At 44.5% G+C, this 23,997-nt stretch overlaps 1 protein-coding gene across 1 annotated transcript in view; it reads right to left on the minus strand.

The window, feature by feature from the left end:
* Positions 1 to 10,029: 10,029 nt before the first annotated feature.
* Positions 10,030 to 23,997, minus strand: part of LOC115177729 (beta-1,4-mannosyl-glycoprotein 4-beta-N-acetylglucosaminyltransferase) — a 74,581-nt gene continuing 60,613 nt past the window's right edge. Inside the window, exons 2-7 of the mRNA XM_029738666.1 lie at positions 20,042 to 20,120; positions 17,712 to 17,887; positions 17,345 to 17,513; positions 13,791 to 14,500; positions 12,999 to 13,308; positions 10,030 to 10,736 (exon numbers count right to left, since the gene is read on the minus strand). Of these exons, the coding sequence (XP_029594526.1) occupies positions 10,266 to 10,736; positions 12,999 to 13,308; positions 13,791 to 14,500; positions 17,345 to 17,513; positions 17,712 to 17,887; positions 20,042 to 20,119 (1,914 nt within the window). The 5' untranslated portion in view covers position 20,120 and the 3' untranslated portion in view covers positions 10,030 to 10,265. The remainder of the gene's footprint in view (positions 10,737 to 12,998; positions 13,309 to 13,790; positions 14,501 to 17,344; positions 17,514 to 17,711; positions 17,888 to 20,041; positions 20,121 to 23,997) is intronic.

Below are 23,997 nucleotides of genomic sequence, written 5' to 3' on the forward strand. Positions count from 1 at the left end.
GAGGTGGTGTTATCATCCACACTACACTAGACCAGTTAGGTAGAGGTGGTGTTATCATCCACACTACACTAGACCAGTTAGATAGAGGTGGTGTTATCATCCCACACCACACTAGACCAGTTATATAGAGGTGGTGTTATCATCCCACACTACACTAGACCAGTTATATAGAGGTGGTGTTATCATCCCACACTACACTAGACCAGTTATATAGAGGTGGTGTTATCATCCACACTACACTAGACCAGTTATATAGAGGTGGTGTTATCATCCACACTACACTAGACCAGTTATATAGAGGTGGTGTTATCATCCACACTACACTAGACCAGTTATATAGAGGTGGTGTTATCATCCACACTACACTAGACCAGTTATATAGAGGTGGTGTTATCATCCCACACTACACTAGACCAGTTATATAGAGGTGGTGTTATCATCCACACTACACTAGACCAGTTATATAGAGGTGGTGTTATCATCCCACACTACACTAGACCAGTTATATAGAGGTGGTGTTATCATCCACACTACACTAGACCAGTTATATAGAGGTGGTGTTATCATCCACACTACACTAGACCAGTTATATAGAGATGGTATTATCATCTCACACTACACTAGACCAGTTAGGTAGAGGTGGTGTTATCATCCACACTACACTAGACCAGTTATATAGAGGTGGTGTTATCATCCACACTACACTAGACCAGTTAGGTAGAGGTGGTGTTATCATCCCACACTACACTAGACCAGTTATATAGAGGTGGTGTTATCATCCCACACTACACTAGACCAGTTATATAGAGGTGGTGTTACTATCCCACACTACACTAGACCAGTTATATAGAGGTGGTGTTATCATCCACACTACACTAGACCAGTTATATAGAGGTGGTGTTATCATCCCACACTACACTAGACCAGTTATATAGAGGTGGTGTTATCATCCCACACTACACTAGACCAGTTAGATAGAGGTGGTGTTATCATCCACACTACACTAGACCAGTTATATAGAGGTGGTGTTATCATCACACACTACACTAGACCAGTTATATAGAGGTGGTGTTATCCTCCCACACTACACTAGACCAGTTATATAGAGGTGGTGTTATCATCCACACTACACTAGACCAGTTAGATAGAGGAGGTGTTATCATCCACACTACACTAGACCAGTTAGATAGAGGAGGTGTTATCATCCCACACTACACTAGACCAGTTAGGTAGAGGTAGAGGTGGTGTTATCATCCCACACTACACTAGACCAGTTATATAGAGGTGGTGTTATCATCCCACACTACACTAGACCAGTTATATAGAGGTGGTGTTATCATCACACACTACACTAGACCAGTTATATAGAGGTGGTGTTATCATCCCACACTAGACCAGTTATATAGAGGTGGTGTTATCATCCCACACTACACTAGACCAGTTAGATAGAGGTGGTGTTATCATCCACACTACACTAGACCAGTTATATAGAGGTGGTGTTATCATCCACACTACACTAGACCAGTTATATAGAGGTGGTGTTATCATCCACACTACAATAGACCAGTTATATAGAGGTGGTGTTATCATCCCACCCTACACTAGACCAGTTATATAGAGGTGGTGTTATCATCCACACTACACTAGACCAGTTATATAGAGGTGGTGTTATCATCCACACTACACTAGACCAGTTAGATAGAGGAGGTGTTATCATCCACACTACACTAGACCAGTTAGATAGAGGAGGTGTTATCATCCCACACTACACTAGACCAGTTAGGTAGAGGTAGAGGTGGTGTTATCATCCCACACTACACTAGACCAGTTATATAGAGGTGGTGTTATCATCCCACACTGCACTAGACCAGTTATATAGAGGTGGTGTTATCATCCCACACTACACTAGACCAGTTATATAGAGGTGGTGTTATCATCCCACACTACACTAGACCAGTTATATAGAGGTGGTGTTATCATCCCACACTACACTAGACCAGTTGTATAGAGGTGGTGTTATCATCCCACACTAGACCAGTTATATAGAGGTGGTGTTATCATCCCACACTACACTAGACCAGTTAGATAGAGGTGGTGTTATCATCCACACTACACTAGACCAGTTATATAGAGGTGGTGTTATCATCCACACTACACTAGACCAGTTATATAGAGGTGGTGTTATCATCCACACTACAATAGACCAGTTATATAGAGGTGGTGTTATCATCCCAACCTACACTAGACCAGTTATATAGAGGTGGTGTTATCATCCACACTACACTAGACCAGTTATATAGAGGTGGTGTTATCATCCACACTACACTAGACCAGTTATATAGAGATGGTGTTATCATCCACACTACACTAGACCAGTTAGATAGAGGAGGTGTTATCATCCACACTACACTAGACCAGTTAGATAGAGGAGGTGTTATCATCCCACACTACACTAGACCAGTTAGGTAGAGGTAGAGGTGGTGTTATCATCCCACACTACACTAGACCAGTTATATAGAGGTGGTGTTATCATCCCACACTACACTAGACCAGTTATATAGAGGTGGTGTTATCATCCACACTACACCAGTTATATAGAGGTGGTGTTATCATCCACACTACACCAGTTATATAGAGGTGGTGTTATCATCCACACTACACTAGACCAGTTATATAGAGGTGGTGTTATCATCCACACTACACTAGACCAGTTAGATAGAGGTGGTGTTATCATCCCACACTACACTAGACCAGTTAGATAGAGGTGGTGTTATCATCCACACTACACTAGACCAGTTATATAGAGGTGGTGTTATCATCTCACACTACACTAGACCAGTTATATAGAGGTGGTGTTATCATCTCACACTACACTAGACCAGTTATATAGAGGTGGTGTTATCATCCACACTACACTAGACCAGTTATATAGAGGTGGTGTTATCATCTCACACTACACTAGACCAGTTATATAGAGGTGGTGTTATCATCTCACACTACACTAGACCAGTTATATAGAGGTGGTGTTATCATCCACACTACACTAAACCAGTTAGGTAGAGGTGGTGTTATCATCCCACACTACACCAGTTATATAGAGGTGGTGTTATCATCCCACACTACACTAGACCAGTTATATAGAGGTGGTGTTATCATCCACACTACACTAGACCAGTTATATAGAGGTGGTGTTATCATCTCACACTACACTAGACCAGTTAGATAGAGGTGGTGTTATCATCCACACTACACTAGACCAGTTAGATAGAGGTTGTGTTATCATCCACACTACACTAGACCAGTTATATAGAGGTGGTGTTATCATCTCACACTACACTAGACCAGTTATATAGAGGTGGTGTTATCATCCACACTACACTAGACCAGTTAGATAGAGGTGGTGTTATCATCTCACACTACACTAGACCAGTTATATAGAGGTGGTGTTATCATCCACACTACACTAGACCAGTTATATAGAGGTGGTGTTATCATCCACACTACACTAGACCAGTTATATAGAGGTGGTGTTATCATCCACACTACACTAGACCAGTTATATAGAGGTGGTGTTATCATCTCACACTACACTAGACCAGTTATATAGAGGTGGTGTTATCATCTCACACTACACTAGACCAGTTATATAGAGGTGGTGTTATCATCCCACACTACACTAGACCAGTTAGATAGAGGTGGTGTTATCATCCACACTACACCAGTTATATAGAGGTGGTGTTATCATCCCACACTACACTAGACCAGTTATATAGAGGTGGTGTTATCATCCACACTACACTAGACCAGTTAGATAGAGGTGGTGTTATCATCCCACACTACACTAGACCAGTTATATAGAGGTGGTGTTATCATCCCACACTACACTAGACCAGTTATATAGAGGTGGTGTTATCATCCACACTACACTAGACCAGTTATATAGAGGTGGTGTTATCATCCACACTACACTAGACCAGTTAGATAGAGGTGGTGTTATCATCCACACTACACTAGACCAGTTATATAGAGGTGGTGTTATCATCCACACTACACTAGACCAGTTATATAGAGGTGGTGTTATCATCTCACACTACACTAGACCAGTTATATAGAGGTGGTGTTATCATCCACACTACACTAGACCAGTTATATAGAGGTGGTGTTATCATCCACACTACACTAGACCAGTTATATAGAGGTGGTGTTATCATCCCACACTACACTAGACCAGTTATATAGAGGTGGTGTTATCATCCACACTACACTAGACCAGTTATATAGAGGTGGTGTTATCATCCACACTACACTAGACCAGTTATATAGAGGTGGTGTTATCATCCACACTACACTAGACCAGTTAGATAGAGGTGGTGTTATCATCCACACTACACTAGACCAGTTAGATAGAGGTGGTGTTATCATCCCACACTACACTAGACCAGTTAGATAGAGGTGGTGTTATCATCCACACTACACTAGACCAGTTATATAGAGGTGGTGTTATCATCCACACTACACTAGACCAGTTATATAGAGGTGGTGTTATCATCCACACTACACTAGACCAGTTAGATAGAGGTGGTGTTATCATCCACACTACACTAGACCAGTTATATAGAGGTGGTGTTATCATCCACACTACACTAGACCAGTTATATAGAGGTGGTGTTATCATCTCACACTACACTAGACCAGTTATATAGAGGTGGTGTTATCATCTCACACTACACTAGACCAGTTATATAGAGGTGGTGTTATCATCTCACACTACACTAGACCAGTTATATAGAGGGGGTGTTATCATCCACACTACACTAGACCAGTTAGATAGAGGTGGTGTTATCATCCACACTACACTAGACCAGTTAGATAGAGGTGGTGTTATCATCTCACACTACACTAGACCAGTTATATAGAGGTGGTGTTATCATCCCACACTACACTAGACCAGTTATATAGAGGTGGTGTTATCATCCACACTACACTAGACCAGTTATATAGAGGTGGTGTTATCATCCACACTACACTAGACCAGTTATATAGAGGTGGTGTTATCATCCACACTACACTAGACCAGTTAGATAGAGGTGGTGTTATCATCCACACTACACTAGACCAGTTAGATAGAGGTGGTGTTATCATCCCACACTACACTAGACCAGTTAGATAGAGGTGGTGTTATCATCCACACTACACTAGACCAGTTATATAGAGGTGGTGTTATCATCCCACCCTACACTAGACCAGTTATATAGAGGTGGTGTTATCATCCACACTACACTAGACCAGTTAGATAGAGGTGGTGTTATCATCCACACTACACTAGACCAGTTATATAGAGGTGGTGTTATCATCCACACTACACTAGACCAGTTATATAGAGGTGGTGTTATCATCTCACACTACACTAGACCAGTTATATAGAGGGGGTGTTATCATCCACACTACACTAGACCAGTTATATAGAGGTGGTGTTATCATCCACACTACACTAGACCAGTTAGATAGAGGTGGTGTTATCATCTCACACTACACTAGACCAGTTATATAGAGGTGGTGTTATCATCTCACACCACACTAGACCAGTTAGATAGAGGTGGTGTTATCGTCCACACTACACTAGACCAGTTATATAGAGGTGGTGTTATCATCCACACTACACTAGACCAGTTATATAGAGGTGGTGTTATCATCCACACTACACTAGACCAGTTATATAGAGGTGGTGTTATCATCCACACTACACTAGACCAGTTATATAGAGGTGGTGTTATCATCCACACTACACTAGACCAGTTATATAGAGGTGGTGTTATCATCCACACTACACTAGACCAGTTATATAGAGGTGGTGTTATCATCTCACACTACACTAGACCAGTTAGATAGAGGTGGTGTTATCATCTCACACTACACTAGACCAGTTAGATAGAGGTAGAGGTGGTGTGTTAGTTTGCTCACTGCTGTGCTGTTAGGTCCCGGCTATCTCTTTATTCTTGATTTATTTATAGTCACGTTTATAAACACATTCTCATTTACAGAAACGACCTGGGGAATAGTTACAGGGGATAGGAGGGGGGACAAATGAGCCAATTGGAAGCTGGGGATGATTAGGTGACCATGACGGTACGAGGGCCAGATTGGAACAGAGCCTGCAGTAAAATGGCCGTTCTCATTCTACTTCCCCTTGATGACCTAAGAGAATTTGGGAGATATGGAAAACCGACAGGATCCAGATTCAGGGTATAAATTAATGTCGTTCTATTCCTGGTACAGTAGATATTGTATTATGTTTGCAAATTTATTTGTTTGAATCTGAGGTTGTAACCAAACTCACAGTATATTTCCTGGAATGTATGTCTGCTTTCTAAATGGGGGGTGGGGTCCCGAGTGGCACAGCAGTCTCAGGCACTGCATCTCAGTGCTAGAGGCGTCACTGCAGATCCTGGTTTGATCCCGGGCTATATCACAACCGGACGTGATCGGGAGTCCCATAGGGTGGTGCACAATTGGCCCAGCGTTGTCCGGGTTTTGGGAGGCCGGGGTAGGCTGTCATTGTATATAAGAATTTGTTCTTAACTGACTTTCCTAGTTAAATAAAGATTTTTTTTAATTATAATCTTATTCCATACAGTTGAAGTTGGAAGTTTACATACACCTTCGCCAAATACATTTTAACTGACATTTAATCCTAGTTAAAATTCCCTGCCTTAGGTCAGTTAGGATCACCACTTTATTTTAAGAATGTGAAATGTCAGAATAATAGTAGAGAGAATGATTTATTTCATCTTTTATTTCTTTCATAACATTCCCAGTGGGTCAGAAGTTTACATACACTCAATTAGTATTTGGTAGCATTGCCTTTAAATAGTTTAACTTGGGTCAAATGTTTCAGTAGCCTTCCACAAGCTTCCCACAATAAACTGGGTGAATTTTGGCCCATTCCTCCTGACAGAGCTGGTGTAACTGAGTCAGGTTCGAAGAACTCCTTGCTCGCACACGCGTTTTCAGTTCTGCCCACAAATTGTCTATTGGATTGAGGTCAGGGCTTTGTGATGGCCAGTCCAATACCATGACTTTGTTGTCCTTAAGCCATTTTGCCACAACTTTGGAAGAATGCTTGGGGTCATTGTCCATTTGGAAGACCCATTTGCGATCAAGCTTTAACTTCCTGACTGATGTCTTGAGATGTTGCTTCAATATAGCCACATCATTTTCTTTCCTCATGATGCCATCTATATTGTGAAGTGCACCAGTCCTTCCTGCAGCAAAGCACCCCCACAACATGATGCTGGCACCCCCGTGCTTCACGGTTGGCATGGTGTTCTTCGGCTTGCAAGTCTCTCCCTTTTTCCTCCAAACATAACGATGGTCATTATGGCCAAACAGTTCTATTTTTGTTTCATCAGACCAGAGGACATTTCTCCAAAAAGTACGATCTTTGTCCCCATGTGCAGTTGCAAACCGTAGTCTGGCTTTTTTATGGCGGTTTTGGAGCAGTGGCTTCTTCCTTGCTTAGCGGCCTTTCAGGTTATGTCGAAATAGGACTCGTTTTACTGTGGATATAGATACTTTTGTACCTGTTTCCTCCAGCATCTTCACAAGGTCCTTTGCTGTTGTTCTGGGATTGGTTTGTACTTTTCGCACCAAAGTACGTTCATCTCTAGGAGAAATCAGCCTCCTTCCTGAGCAGTATGATGGCTGCGTGGTCCCATGGTGTTTATACTTTTGTACTATTGTTTGTACAGATGAACGTGGTACCTTTAGGCATTTGGAAATTGCTCCCAAGGGTGAACCAGACTTGTGGAGGTCTACAATTTGTTTTTCTGAGGTCTTGGCTGATTTCTTTTGATTTTCCCATGATGTCAAGCAAAGAGGCCCTGAGTTTGAAGGTAGGCCTTGAAATACATCCACAGGTACACCTCCAATTGACTCAAATTATGTCAATTAGCCTATCAGAAGCTTCTAAAGCCATGACATCATTTTCTGGAATTTTCCAAGCTGTTTAAAGGCACAGTCAACTTAGTGTATGTAAACTTCTGACCCACTGGAATTGTGATACATTGAATTATAAGTGAAATAATCTGTCTGTAAACAGTTGTTGGAAAAATTACTTGTGTCATGCACAAAGTAGATGTCCTAACCGACTTGCCAAAATGACTCCAACCTAAGTGTATGTAAACTTCCGACTTCAACTGTATATAGTGCACTACTTTTGACCAGGTCCCATAGTGCACTATGTAGGGAGTAGGACGCCATTTGAGACACATCCTATCTCACTAAAATCAATCATTCTTTATCTCTGTCTCGGACTAGGATATGACATCGTCAAAATGCCCATCATGCCTCAGTGTTCTGTTTACCACCACAAGGGTTCCGTTTATTGCAGAGGCAGGGCATCACCACGGTAACATCAGAGAGAGCGAGAGAGAGCTAGGGCTGGGCTCTAGTCAGCCTAGTCAAGAGTCTGCATGATTAACACCATGATCTGTCTATGCAATCGAGACTGTAGGGAGAGATGTAGAGATAGGAGGAAGCAGGGGAAAGAGAGAGAGAGAAGGAAGCGGGAGAGGGAGTAAGAGAGAGAATGAATGAGATACAGAGAGACACACAGAAAGAGAAGGAAGAGAGAGAGAGAGAGAGAGAAGGAAGAGGGGAGGGAAAAGGAGAGGGAGAGAGAGAGCCAGAGAGAGAAAGAAGGGAGATAAACGAGTCAGGGGAGTAAACTATATTTGGTTAAGTTACATTCTCCTGAGGATAAAAGAAGGGAACATACACACAGTGCTGCTGTAGATTTCCTTCCCTTTCTCTCTAAAGACTCAGTGACCTAACTTGAACGCAGCTCACCCTCCTCCCTCATCACCCCCTTTCTCTCTTCCCTCTCCTCCCTTTCCGCCACCCCTTCCTCCCCCATCTCTCTCTCTCGTTACCATGGCAACGTGGGCGGCACATTTCTGCTCGAGCAATCAAGTGACCTTTTTTTTACCGGACCGAGTAAGAGAGAGAAAGAAAGAGGGACAGAGAGGAGGGAGACGGAGAGAGAAGGATGCAGTAGAGAAGGCAAGGGAGAGAAACCGAAAGAGAGGAAGAGAGAGAGTCAACCAGTATTTTTTGTTTAAATCTTTGTCTTTATAGGCCACATAGAACAACAATACACCTCCTGCTGTGCTGTACACAAGGCTATGGAGACGACATCACTTCATCATTCATTAGTCTGTCTGTCTGTCTGTCTGTCTGTCTGTCTGTCTGTCTGTCTGTCTGTCTGTCTGTCTGTCTGTCTGTCGAGGAGGACTGTCACCCAGTTATACACACACACATATTGTGTTCTGACCTTTCAGGATCGCACACCCCAGTGCACACGTGCGCGCATGCACACAGATTAACACATAAACACACACACACACCTCACAGAGTGTTAGCGGTTTGCAGCAACAGATGCAGAAGTCCCATTCCATGTGTGTAAAGTTAACCAAGAGTTTCTACAACGATTCAGGCTTTTCTCTTGTCAGTTCATTTGCTAGCAAGCCAAAATATTAACCATAGGAAAGCAATACACAGACTGCACTATATCTAACTCACATATGATGAGAGGAGAAAGTGTGTGTGTGTGTGTGTGTGTGTGTGTGTGTGTGTGTGTGTGTGTGTGTGTGTGTGTGTGTGTGTGTGTGTGTGTGTGTGTGTGTGTGTGTTAGCAGGGGGTCACTAAAGACACAACAGGAAGGTATCCAACAGTGAGTGAGAATTCCGCGACGGGACGAGGGAGTGTCTGTGTCGCTATGACGATATGATGAAGTAAACATCAACAGAAACAAAAATGTAATCTTTTGCTTCCTTTTTCCACAGGTTTGCGATTCGCCTGTTTTGTCCCTCTGCCCTCACCATACCAACCCAGCATAAAGGCCTGTCTGTCAGTCAGAACTAGGAAAGTAGTAGGTGAGGTTCAGAGGTTGATATAGAGAGCGTTTCGAGGGAGGACTATTTTGTCAGTAGTCCGTGGTCATTTCCCCCCAAAGCTGTTCCAATGTTCCCTTTTACCCAAAAATAAGGACTTTTTGGAGCTTGCGTTAGGTATCCTTCCAACGTCAGTGTTTTCCTCCTTCTGTATCCTTCCCCATCAGTGCTAAGGCTTTCCTTCCGTCTGTATCCTTCACCCATGAAGAGTGCTAATTTTGTTTCCATGTCCCTCCCCTTTGTGAGTCCCAGGGGCCGTCCTTCCTTACCCATTCACTTCCATCAATTCTCTACCCCCCCCACCCTCGAATTCGTTACCCCTCAATCATTTTATCATGTTTGACATACGGGTTCTCCAGAAGGTACAGGTACTTCTCATAATTCTCCAACATATACTTTGGGGCGTACATGTGCTCTTTGGGGTCCGAGGGGGGGTACTCCTGCACCGATCCATCGAACCAACCCCCCGTCCGGATCAGGTCCCGAATATAATTCAGATCCCGTTTGTCCTCGTAGTCGCCCCAACGCGGGAAGTCCCCGTTCTGGGCCGAGATCAGCTTAAAATGGATGCCCTCAGGGCTAAAGCACCAAGAACAGTGCCACCCCGCAAAGTGGAAGGGGCTTCCAACGGCCCACTGGACCAGGATGTGACCCGTGTCGTTCTCGTACTTCCTGAAACCGGGCATGGTGTAGTATTCCCGGCGCCGGAGACGTATCCCATCGGCATCGTAGACGTCTCGGAGCATTCCGACCGTGCATCCCGACACGACCTCCAACGACCCCAGCTAGAACAAGAAGGTGATACTTTATTGAGAAGGAATTTATCAAATCAAATCAAATGTTATTGGTCACATAAACATGGTTATCAGATGTTAATGCGAGTGTAGCGAAAGGCTTGTGCTTCTAGTTCCGACCATGCAGTAATATCTACCAAGTAATCTAATAATTTCACAACAACTACCTTATATACACAAGTGTAAAGGAATGAATAAGAATATGTGCATATAAATATATGGATGAGTGTTTTTCTGCACCTAACCCCTCACATACGCTCACCCAACCCCTCACATACTCTCACCCAACCCCTCACATACGCTCACCCAACCCCTCACATACGCTCACCCAACCCCTCACATACTCTTTTTTTATTAAATTAAGACATACCCTCCGATACATGCACACACATACAGTGCATTTGGAAAGTATTCAGACCCCTTCACCTTTTGTTACATTACAGCCTTATTCTAAAATGTATTAAATAAAAAATGTTCCTCATCAATCTACACACCCCATAATGACAAAGCGAAAACAAGTTTTTAGAAATGTTTGCAAAAAAAACAAAAACAGAAATACCTTATTTACATAAGAATTCAGACCATTTGCTATGAGACTTGAAATTGAGCTCAGGTGCATCCTGTTTCCATTGATCATCCTTGAGATGTTTCTACAACTTGATTGGAGTCCACCTGGGGTATATTCTATTGATTGGACATGATTTGGAAAGGCACACACCTGTCTATTTAAGGTGTCACAGTCGACAGTGCATGTCAGAGCAAAAACCAAGCCATGAAGTCGAAGGAATTGTCCGTAGAGCTCCGAGACAGGATTGTGTCGATACACAGATCTGGGGAAGTGTACCAAAATTCTGCAGCATTGAAGGTCCCCAAGAACACAGTGGCCTTCTTAAATTGAAGAAGTTTGGAACCACAAGACTCTTACTAGAGCTGGCCGCCCAGCCAAACTGAGCAATCGGAGGAGAAGATACTTGGTCTGAGAGGTGACCAAGAACCCGATGGTCACTCAGATAGAGCTGCAGAGTTCCTGGAGCTCCTTCCAGAAGGACAACCATCTCTGCAGCACTCCACCAATCAGGCCTTTATGGTAGATTGGCCAGACAGAAGCCACTCCTCAGTAAAAGGCACTTGACAGCCCGCTTGGAGTTTGCCAAAAGGCACCTAAAGGACTCTCAGACGATGAGGAACAAGATTCTCTGGTCTGATGAGACCAAGATTGAACTTTCTGGCCTGAATGCCAAGCATCACACCTGGAGGAAACCTGGCACCATCCCTACGGTGAAGCATAGTGGTGGCAGCATCATGCTGTGGGGATGTTTTTTAGCGGCAGGGACTGGGAGACTAGTCAGGATAGAGAGAAAGATGAACGGAGAAAAGTACAGAGAGACCCTTGATGAAAACCTGCTCTACAGCGCTCAGGACCTCAGACTGGGATGAAGGTTCACCTTCCAATATGACAACGACCCTAAGCACAGAGCCAAGACAACGCAAGAGTGGCTTCGGGACAAGTCTCTGAATGTCCTTGAGTGGCCCAGCCAGAGCCCGGACTTGAACCCGATGGAACATCTCTGGAGAGACCTGAAAAAAGCTGTTCAGTGACGCTCCCCATCCAAACTGACAGAGCTTGAGAGGATCTGCAGAGAAGAATGGGAGAAACTCCCCAAATACAGGTGTGGCAAGCTTGTAGCATCATACCCAAAAAGACTCAAGGCTGTAATCGCTGCCAAAGGTGCTTCAGCAAAGTACTGGATAAAGGGTATGAATACTTATGTAAATGTCACATTTCAGTTTATTATATTTGATAGATTTGCTAAAATAAAAAATAAAAACAGTTTTTGCTTTGTCATTATGTGGTATTGTGTGTAGATTGATAAGGAACATTTTAGAAAAAGGCTGTAACGTGGAAAAAGTGAAGGGGTCTGAATACTTTCCGAATGCACGGTACACATACCAGTAAGCAGTTTTAGGGGGTTAAGTGATCCTAATAGCCAACCATAGCACTTAACAGGCACTGTATATCGTTTGAGTGGAATCCAATAGAGATCTTATCTTTCTAGGGTCTGTCAATAACAACCCCCTAGTAGTCGGCTCAAATCCTGTTCGAAAAGATAAAAAAATATAAAAAAGATTTAAAAAACTTGATTGTCCATCAAGTTTACACAGGATAGATTTTTTTCGCGCCTGGTTTGGGATTCGAACCAGCAACCTTCTGTTAACAAGCCTGCCCCTGTAACCTCTAACCCTCTAGGCTACCTGCTTCCAGAAGAACCCGTAGAGCGACTTCCTCATGTGGATGGCGAACGGTTCCGTCCACCCGTCGAACAGCTTGAGGAAAAGAAGTCCCTCGCGGGCGGGGATCTCATCGGCATCGTTGATGACGAAGACGTCGTCGGCGCGTGATCCGGTCACCCTGGCCATGCCGTCGCGGGTCAGGTAGGTTCGGAGGTAGTCATCAGCGATCCAGCCGTCCTGGCGCCCGCCGTCGGGAAAGTGGTCTAGGAAAACGTAGAGGATTTTGTGGCGCACGTAGTCGTAGGTTCCGTTCAGGAGGAGACGCAGGAACCTGGAGGGAGGGACAGATACAGACAGTGTGTCAACAGATACACTTAAACAAGTCTTTCAGGAGAGAGAGACGAAGAGAAGACAGACACACAGACACCCAGAAGGCAAGCCAGCCAGATGGACAGACAGCCAGCCAGATGGACAGACAGACAGCTAGCCAGCCAGATGGACAGACAGACAGCTAGCCAGCCAGATGGAAAGCCAGTCAGCCAGCCAGATGGACAGCCAGCCAGATGGACAGCCAGCCAGATGGACAGCCAGCCAGATGGACAGCCAGCCAGATGGACAGCCAGCCAGATAGACAGCCAGCCAGATAGACAGCCAGCCAGCCAGCCAGATGGACAAACAGACAGCCAGCCATCTCATCATCCTGTCCACTCGTCGAAGTGGTCATCTCTCTCCGTCGGAGGTGAAGTTGGAGGCAAACAGACACAAAGCCAGCAAGACAGACAGACAGACGCATATATAGCTATGTCCACTCACCGTAGTGGTCTTCTCTCTCCGTAGGCGGTGAAGTTAGACTCACACACCAGGAACAGATCCACAGCATGGGCCAACTCGTGGAACCTCACGTGGAGAAGATCAAACTCATGGTTCACGTTGATGGCATTGATCACCCTCCTGGGTCTCTCTCTGGGCGTCAGTCTCTCCTTAGTAGGCAGGTTAGAGTGGTAGACCATGGTAGGTACCCCACAGTAGGGCCCGTGCCACCCCGGCCGACACACACATTTTACCAGACGTTTCCCTCCTCGTCCTCTTGATTTGGCCTTGGGAGGCATGGAGGTGCCGGAGGACGACGGATGGAGTGGTTGTTGGTGGGATTGGTTCAGGACCGCCAGGGGCTTACGTTGCCCAGGGGAGCCTGCTCGAGATCCTACCTCAGTACCAGTCACAGTAGGCCCCCCGGGTCGTGTCGCGTCATCCCTGGGGGTGGCAACCTCCGTCCCCTGGCGGAAGCAGAGGGCTCCGGCTTTAGTGCGGACGAAGTAGGAGGTAGGGTCGTCCTGGAGCTGGTGGGTGCGGGTGTGGATGTCGCCCAGGGTTTCTAAGGGGTCCGGGGATGGAGCCTTGGAGGGCACCACCTGGTCATCGATCCCAGCCGAGGCCTTTTCCTCTGGGGCGTAAGGTCTGACAGGGTGGGCTGGGTGGCTGGGGTACCAGGGCTTGAAGTGAAGGTCCTCACCTTCACGCTCCTGAGGAAGACAATGAGGGGACTGTTTAGCACTTTGCTTGTCCTCACAGATCAATCTAGAGAAACTTTATTAGGGCTCTTTACATTCTGCATCGCTGAAGGGTTACAGATAGAAATTGAATTTCCGATTGAGCCAGCATATGCAGTATTTACCATGAATACAGTCTGCTCTATTGCGGGAACATTGCCTTTTAATTCTTAGGGATAGGCATCCCGTCAACAGGGAAATCATGCTGAACTTAATCAAATCAAATGTAGTTTGTCACAAGCACCGAATACGACAGGTGTAGGTAGTCCTTACTGTGAAATACTTACTTACAAGCCCTTAACCAACAATGCAGTTTTAAGAAAATTATTTACTAAATAAACTAAAAAGTTACACAATAAATGAACAATAATGAGGCTATATACAGGGGGTACCGGTACTGAGTCAATGTGCGTGGGTACAGGTTAGTTGAGGTAATTTGTACATGTAGGTAGGGGTAAAGTGAATATTTATAGATAATAAACACTGAGTACCAGCAGTGTAAAAACAAGGGGGGGGGGGTGTCAATGTAAATAGTCCGGGTGGCCATTTGATTAATTGTTCAGCAGTCTTATGGTTGGGGGTAGATGCTGTTAAGAAGCCTTTTGGACCTAGACTTGACGCTCCGGTACCACTTGCCGTACGGTAGCAGAGAGAACAGTCTATGACAGGAGTGGCTGGAGTCTGACAATTTTTTGGGCCTTCCTCTGACACCGCCTAGTATATAGGTCCTGGATGGCAGGAAGCTTGGCCCCAGTGATGTACTGAGCCGTATGCACTACCCTCTGTAGCGCTTGGTCGGATGCCGAGCAGTTGCCAAACCAGGCGGCGATGCAACCTGTCTGGATGCTCTCGATGGTGCAGCTGTAGACTTTCTTGGTGTGTTTGGACCATGATAGTTTGTTGGTGATGTGGACACCAAGGAACTTGAAACTCTCGACCCACTCCACTACAGCCCTGTCGATGTGAATGGGGGCGTTTCAGCCCTCTTATTCCTGTAGTCCACGATCATCTCCTTTGTGTTGGTCACGTTGAGGGAGAGGTTGTTGTCCTGGCACCGCACTGCCAGGTCTCTGACCTCATCCCTATAGGCTGTCTCATCATTGATCAGGCCTACCACCGTTGTGTTGTCAGCAAACTTAATGATGGTGTTGGAGTCGTGCTTGGCCACGCAGTCGTGGGTGAACAAGGAGTACAGGAGGGGACTAAGCACCCACCCCTGGGGGCGGCCCGTCAGGAAGTCCAGGATCCAGTGATGGTCCAGTGATCCAGTGATGGTCATGAGCTTTGTGGGCACTATAGTGTTAAATGCTGAGCTGTACATCCACAATACGGATTGAATAGAGCCCTTAGTGTTAACTGCTACTTTGTTGACATGCAATGACTCAGATTCCATTAAACTTTGCTCCTGACATTTAAAAGGAAGAGCTTTAATGTTTGGACTGGAGGTAGACTACTGATGATAATGGTGTATTGACTGGAGTACACTGATGATAATAGTGTATTGACTGGAGGTAGACTACAGATGATAATGGTGTATTGACTGGAGGTACACTGATGATAATAGTGTATTGACTGGAGGTACACTGATGATAATGGTGTATTGACTGGAGGTAGACTACTGATGATAATGGTGTATTGACTGGAGGTAGACTACTGATGATAATGGTGTATTGACTGGAGGTAGACTACTGATGATAATGGTGTATTGACTGGAGGTTGACTACTGATGATAATGGTGAATTGACTGGAGGTAGACTACTGATGATAATGGTGTGTTGACTGGAGGTAGACTACTGATGATAATGGTGTATTGACTGTAGGTAGACTACTGATGATAATGGTGCATTGACTGGAAGTACACTTATGATAATGGTGTATTGACTGTTGGATGACTACTGATGATAATGGTGTATTGACTGGATGTAGAATATTGTTGATGATGGTGTATTGACTGGATGTAGAATATTGTTGATGATGGTGTATTGACTGGAGGAAGACTACTGATGATAATGGTGTATTGACTGGAGGTAGACTACTATGATAATGGTGTATTGACTGGATGTAGAATATTGTTGATGATGGTGTATTGACTGGAGGAAGACTACTGATGATAATGGTGTATTGACTGGAAATAGAGTAATTATGATAATGATGTATTGACTGAAGGTAGACTACTATTGATATAGTTAATTTGACTGGAGGTAGACTACCAATGATAATGGTGTATTAACTGGAGGTAGACTACCAATGATAATGGTGTATTAACTGGAGGTAGACTACCAATGATAATAGCCTTGAGAAACGTTTCTAAAGACACTCTTTCTTATCACAGGTTCCGAAGCACTTTTATGCCCAGGGCCTGTATTCATAAAGCGTCTCAGTGTAGGAGTGCTGATCTAGGATCAGTTTACCCTTTTATATCATCATGAATATAATTATATGGACAGGTGGGGACCTGATCCAATATCATCACTACTACTCTGAGACGCTTTGTGGATACAGGCCCAGGCCTGATCATTGCCTTGAGGAGGGTTTCTAATACACAGCTAACATTTAGCCAACACCCTCGTTTAAGAACCTCAAACACATCCCAGCAGTGAGTAGTCAACACATCTGGCAGGAGATATCCCAGGCTCCCTTGCACTTCCATGACCAGACATGATCACTGACTCGAGAACAGTTTCTAAGATCAACAGTTTGTAGCTCATACTCATGGCAGTATAGTCAACACAGTGTAGAGATTAGCCAAACTGTCAATCCTGCAAAGTCACAGTGAAGACATGTAAAACAACCGACCGTTCTACCAAACTGTCTCACCTCGTTGGGATCCGTGTCCCTGTGTCTGGGTTCCTCCTCTGGTTGACCCCATGGTTGGGGCGCAGCAGGTTCCTCTCTCAGCCTCATCTCCACCCCACCTCCTCTTCCTCCTCCACCCCCTCCCCCAGGGCCTATAGCCCCTACGATCCGGGGCTTGGTGTCCGAGGGCCTGTAGGAACAAACAGAAATGTCATGTTGGTCAGAAAGGTCACGTTGTCATCAATCAATCAAAAGTATTTACAAAGCCCTACTTCATCAGTAGTTCCCATGTCTGTCATACAAAAGCATCAATACACACACACACACACACACACACACACACACACACACACACACACACCCCCCTATCCCTCCGACCCACACACACCTGAGGGCGGGCGGGGGTCCATCCTCCTGCGAGGCGGCGAAGTCAGACGACGAGGCAGCCGACGTTAACGGTGTGGCCCCCCCCTCCCTCCAGAAGAAGCCTGTAACCATGATGAAGGACTTGATGTTGGGGTACGGGGCCGACAGCTCCTTGAGCAGGGATACGTAGTGCAGGGCCTGGAACAAATAGAATAGAATGACTTTATCAACAACAATAAAATTATAACTTTATTCCCCCCAGGAACTTACATTTTGGCATTGTGAATTAATTAATGAAAACATTTTATTTGACAAATATTTTAAAAAACACATACAGAATAGCCTCAAATATTTATACAACTACAGTGGGGGAAAAAAGTATTTGATCCCCTGCTGATTTTGTACGTTTGCCCACTGACAAAGAAAGGATCAGTCTATAATTTTAATGGTAGGTTTATTTGAACAGTGAGAGACAGAATAACAACAAAAATATCCAGAAAAACGCATGTCAGAAATGCTATAAATTGATTTGCATTTTAATGAGGGAAATAAGTATTTGACCCCCTCTCAATCAGAAAGATTTCTGGCTCCCAGGTGTCTTTTATACAGGTAATGAGCTGAGATTAGGAGCACACTCTTAAAGGGAGTGCTCCTATCCGCAGCTTGTTACCTGTAAATAAGACACCTGTCCACAGAAGCAATCAATCAATCCGATTCCAAACTCTCTACCATGGCCAAGACCAAAGAGCTCTTCAAGCTCACATGGCTGGAATGGGCTACAAGACCATCGCCAAGCAGCTTGGTGAGAAGGTGACATAATTTGGTGCGATGATTCACAAATGGAAGAAACACAAAATAACTGTCAATATCCCTCGGCCTGGGGCTCCATGCAAGATCTCACCTCGTGGAGTTGCAATGATCATGAGAATGGTGAGGAATCAGCCCAGAACTACACGGGAGGATCATGCCAATGATCTCAAGGCAGCTGGGACCATAGTCAATTGGTAACACACTACGCCGTGAAGGACTGAAATCCTGCAGTGCCCGCAAGGTCCCCCTGCTCAAGAATACATATACATGCCCGTCTGAAGTTTGCCAATGAACATCTGAATGACTCAGAGGACAACTGGTGAAAGTGTTGTGGTCAAATGAGACCAAAATGGAGCTCTTTGACATCAACTCAACTCGCCGTGTTTGGAGGAGGAATGCTGCCTATGACCCCAAGAACACCATCTCCACCGTCAAACATGGAAGTGGAAACATTATGCTTTGGGGGTGTTTTTCTGCTAAGGGGGCAGGACAACTTCACCGCATCAAAGGGACGATGGACGGGCCATGTACCGTCAAATCTTGGGTGAGAACCTCCTTCCCTCAGCCAGGGCATTGAAAATGGGTCGTGGATGGGTATTCCAGCATGACAATGACCCAAAACACACAGCCAAGGCAACAAAGGAGTGGCTCAAGAAGAAGCATATTAAGGTCCTGGAGTGGCCTAGCCAGTCTCCAGACCTTAATCCCATAGAAAATCTGTGGAGGGAGCTGAAGGTTTGAGTTGCCAAACGTCAGCCTCGAAACCTTAATGACTTGGAGAAGATCTGCAAAGAAGAGTGGGACAAAATCCCTCCTGAGATGTGTGCAAACCTGGTGGCCAACTACAAGAAATGTCTGACCTCTGTAATTGCCAACAAGGGTTTTGCCACCAAGTACTAAGTCATGTTTTGCAGAGGGGTCAAATACTTATTTCCCTCATTAAAATGCAAATCATTTTATAAAATTTTTGACATGCGTTTTTCTGGATTTTTGTTGTTATTCTGTCTCTCACTGTTCAAATAAACCTACTATTAAAATTATAGACTGATAATTTCTTTTTAAGTGGGTAAAGGTACAAAATCAGCAGGGGATCAAATACTTTTTTCCCCCCACTGTACACACACAGTAAAATGATTGAGAAAACACAACATCAGACGACTTACTTCCATTGTCGTCCTTGTTATTACATGAGCAACAATAGACAGCTTGGGCAAGACTGTCGGTACATTGGCACCTCACATTCAATTTGATTTAAAATACATTGAATATATACAATATAAAGATCTTAATTTGACCTGTATTGTCACAGCAAAAATAATCCTGAAGCAACAGAATTTAAAAGTTTAGTCCAAAATGTTGCTTGATCGGTGGTTAGGCTATTAGCTAGTCAAAATGAGGCCACATGAAGAGTGGAATACTGTTAGAGCAGGTGTCCATCGCTTATCTGCATTTCCTGCGGGACAGGAAAAATTCTCAGCAGCAAAAGAGTGATCAAATTAAGATCCTACATCTGTAGGCTATACATGTAGCAATATATTTTACCTTGTAATAGTGGAGGAAGGAGATGACACACAGGCCCACTGTGCACAGCAAGAACACTCTGTGACGTCGCATTTTCATCCTATAGGAAGAGAGGGAGAGAGAGAATTGACCAATGGGAGATGACACAGGCCATAAACATATCAACATGAACTGTGTACGGCAAGAATGTTGCTTTCTTTTCTTGTAGAGAAGGGGAGAGGAGGGGGGAGAGAAAGGAAGGGAAGGGGGAGAGACAGAGTCAAAGGTGAAAGAGATGGAAAGGGAGAAAGGAGAGGGAGAGAGAGAATGTGGGGAGGTAACAAGAGAGAAGAGGGTGAGTGGGGAGGAGAGAGAAAGAAAAAGAGACCCATTTTTTTTCCTTCCTTTCATTATGCACTCATCCCTCTTTCCCCTGGAGGATTTCTACAGTAAACATCACAAAAGAAAGATCTCTTTTTTTGATGACCATAATCTTCCTGAGTCTAAAGCAATAACATCATCAACCAATCAGCCAACTGTACATTTAATCTAATCCAATTTCTTCCTCGATTGGTTTATATAAAATATGTGGCCAGAACCTTGATCAACTCATTAAAATTCCTAAAAAACATACAGAAAAAAATATCCCAAAATGTAAATGCGTCCCTTTCTAAAAACTTCAGAAAGTACATTGACTTTCATATCCTCCGAAAAATAGGATTTTCTCTTAAAACAGTTCAGTTCATATTCAGTTCATATTCAGGGCAGTCAGTGCTGACGATGCAACATCTATTCTTACATTTAATCCATCTTAATATTTTGTTTTAAAACATCTCTCGCAGCCCACTTTAACCACACAAAATGAAAGAAAGGGGGGAGAAGATAGAGAGAGGTAGAATGGAGAGATAGAGAGAGAAAGAAAGAGATATAGATTGAAAGAGGGAGGCTGGGAGAGGGAGAAGAGTGAGAGAGAGAGAGAGATAGAGGGAGAGAGACAGAGAGAAAGAGAAAGCAAGAGAGAGAGACAGAGCGTGTGTGAGAGAGAGAGAGAGAGCGAGCGAGAGAGAGGCAATCTGGCAGTTGTAACACACAATACCTAGTATGAATCTAAAGTAGCCTAGAAGCCTGTACAGGGCTACCTCAGGGATTCCACTGCTTTATCAAACTATGAACAGAACAGAGGAGAGAGAGGGAGAGAGTCGAGATGAGAATGAGAGGGGAAAACCAGGCGGAGGAAAAGGAGAATGGGAGAGGAGGAGGGATGGAGAGATGTGGTCCAGTGGAGGGAGGAAAAGTATGAACAAGGGACCAGCCAGAGGGAGGTAGGGAAAGAATGCCAAAAAAAGGAAAAATTCAGTAAACCTCTCTGAGAAATGTCAGCGTTTTGCATTCCTGCTAAGACCAGGGAGATATATGCTGCTGACCCTTTATACACTGACTTAAGGACAGTTTAGTGTTCTCCCTAAGGATTGAGGATAGGATATGGGGGAGGGAAAGCTGATACTAGATCTGTGCCTATGGGCCAGAAATCTATACAGGCTATCTCTGAGGTCACACACACACACACACACACACACACACACACACACACACACACACACACACACACACACACGGCTCCATTCCACAAGGCTAATGCTACACTTGGCAGGACTACAAGCAACAACTGAAAACGAGAGGAAGGGAGGGAGAAAGGAGGGGGGAGGGAGAGAGGAGGGGGGAATCAGTGTGGTGCTAGGGTGTGAGGGAGGGAGAGGGAGAGAGGGTGCGAGGGAGGGAGAGAGGGAGGTGGGGAGAAGGGAGAGATGGAGGAGAGGAGGGGGGATTGAATCTGTGTGGTGCAAGGCAGTGAGGGAGGAGAGGAGGGGGGTGTATCTCTGTGGTGCAAGGCAGTGAGGGAGGAGAGGAGGGGGGGTTGTATATGTGTGGTGCAAGGCAGTGAGGGAGGAGAGGAGGGGGGTTGAATCTGTGTGGTGCAAGGCAGTGAGGGAGTAGAGGAGGGGTCACTCGGTACGCTGCTAGACAGAATGGAAGGAGGGAGCGAGCGAGGAAGGAGAAGAGAGGAGGAGAGCAGGGCTAGGTTTCCCCCTCCAGTCATTTCCTCTCTGTCTACCTTATTATCTCTCATCTCCAATTCTCCTTCATTTTCTCTCCTTCTCTATTTCGCTCCCACTCTCCTCCGTCTCCCTTTCCCTCTCTCCCCATCTCCGTTACATTACATATTTCCTGTCCACACACGGTATAGGCAAGATGTCATGAAAGAAAGAGTGAAAAGCAAGGGATGCTCATAAGAGAGGGAGGAAGAATGACAAGAAAAGCTAGGATGTATGAATGTTTTTTTCTCTCTCTCTCTCTCTCTCTCTTTCCTTCTTCTTCTACTGTATAATAAAGGTTTTAGCTCCATGATGACATCTTTCTCTATCTCCATCTCTATCAACTGTATATCTCTCTCTAACTCTCTCTCTCCCTCTTAACCCTTACATCTCTCTCTCCTTACATCTCTCTCTCTGTAGGCTAGAAGACAGCATGAAATGACAAGTGAAACGGGAGGTCTAAAAGAGACGTGAATGAATGGATGTTTCTCTCCTTCTATAACAAAAGGTGCTAGGTCAATGATAATACACCCATGATGAAAACCTTGTCTTGCTCTGAACAGTTCACACAAACCCACTCTGTCCTTGCTCAGCGTTTTACAAAAGGCTGAAAATGGTTGCGAAAAAAACGTTCAGGTGGGCCTGTAACACAAAGGATGGTGCCGGATGCTGTTCTTCCATCCCTACTGTAGAGGGGAATCCCAACAACCATTTGGAAATGTTTCCGTCTCAACTAGAGAACAGACGGTCTATTCTAAACAGGTACCAACAGGACAGTATAGATCAGGGTTGCTCAACTCTTACCCTATGAGGTCCAGAGCCTGTCGGTTTTCTGTTCTACCTGATCATTAATTGCACACACCTGGTGCCCAAGGTCTAAATCAGTCCCTGATTAGAGGGGAACAATGAAAAAAATGCAGTGGAACTTGCTTCGAGGTCCAGAGGTGAGTGTGAGGGGTATAGATTATGGTGCCAGCCAGGTGCACATTTCTACAGTGAAGAAGAAATGTTGACAACAGATCAGAAACAGATTGGCTTCTCTGAATGTGAACCAATAACTGTAACATCTCTGTACTATGGTGCCAGGTACCAATGATGCACATCTTTAATAGTCAAGACAGGAAACGTTGGAAACGGACAGATATAGAACCAATAGAAAACAGAAGGCTGTTCAACTGACAAATATAGAACCAATAGAAAACAGGCTTTTCAACTGACAGATATAGAACCAATAGAAAACAGGCTTTTCAACTGACAGATATAGAACCAATAGAAAACAGGCTTTTCAACTGACAGATATAGAACCATTAGAAAACAGGCTTTTCAACTGACAGATATAGAACCAATAGAAAACAGAAGGCTTTTCTGAACGTGTACCACTTTATACTGTCCACTGTATCTACAGCCTGATGCCAGGTACCAAAGGTGCACATCAGAGGGCAGGAAATGTTGCAGTTAGTGAGGAAATGTTACAGTTAGAGAGGAAATGTTGCTGTTAGAGAGGAAATGTTGCTGTTAGAGAGGAAATGTTGCAGTTAGAGAGGAAATGTTGCAGTTAGAGAGGAAATGTTGCAGTTAGAGAGGAAATGTTGCTGTTAGAGAGGAAATGTTGCTGTTAGAGAGGAAATGTTGCTGTTAGAGAGGAAATGTTGCTGTTAGAGAGGAAATGTTGCAGTTAGAGAGGAAATGTTGCAGTTAGAGAGGAAATGTTGCTGTTAGAGAGGAAATGTTGCAGTTAGAGAGGAAATGTTGCTGTTAGAGAGGAAATGTTGCTGTTAGAGAGGAAATGTTGCTGTTAGAGAGGAAATGTTGCAGTTAGAGAGGAAATGTTGCTGTTAGAGAGGAAATGTTGCAGTTAGAGAGGAAATGTTGCTGTTAGAGAGGAAATGTTGCAGTTAGAGAGGA

This window comes from Salmo trutta, chromosome 38 (assembly GCF_901001165.1).
Source record: "Salmo trutta chromosome 38, fSalTru1.1, whole genome shotgun sequence".
Classification (NCBI taxonomy): Eukaryota; Metazoa; Chordata; class Actinopteri; order Salmoniformes; family Salmonidae; genus Salmo; species Salmo trutta.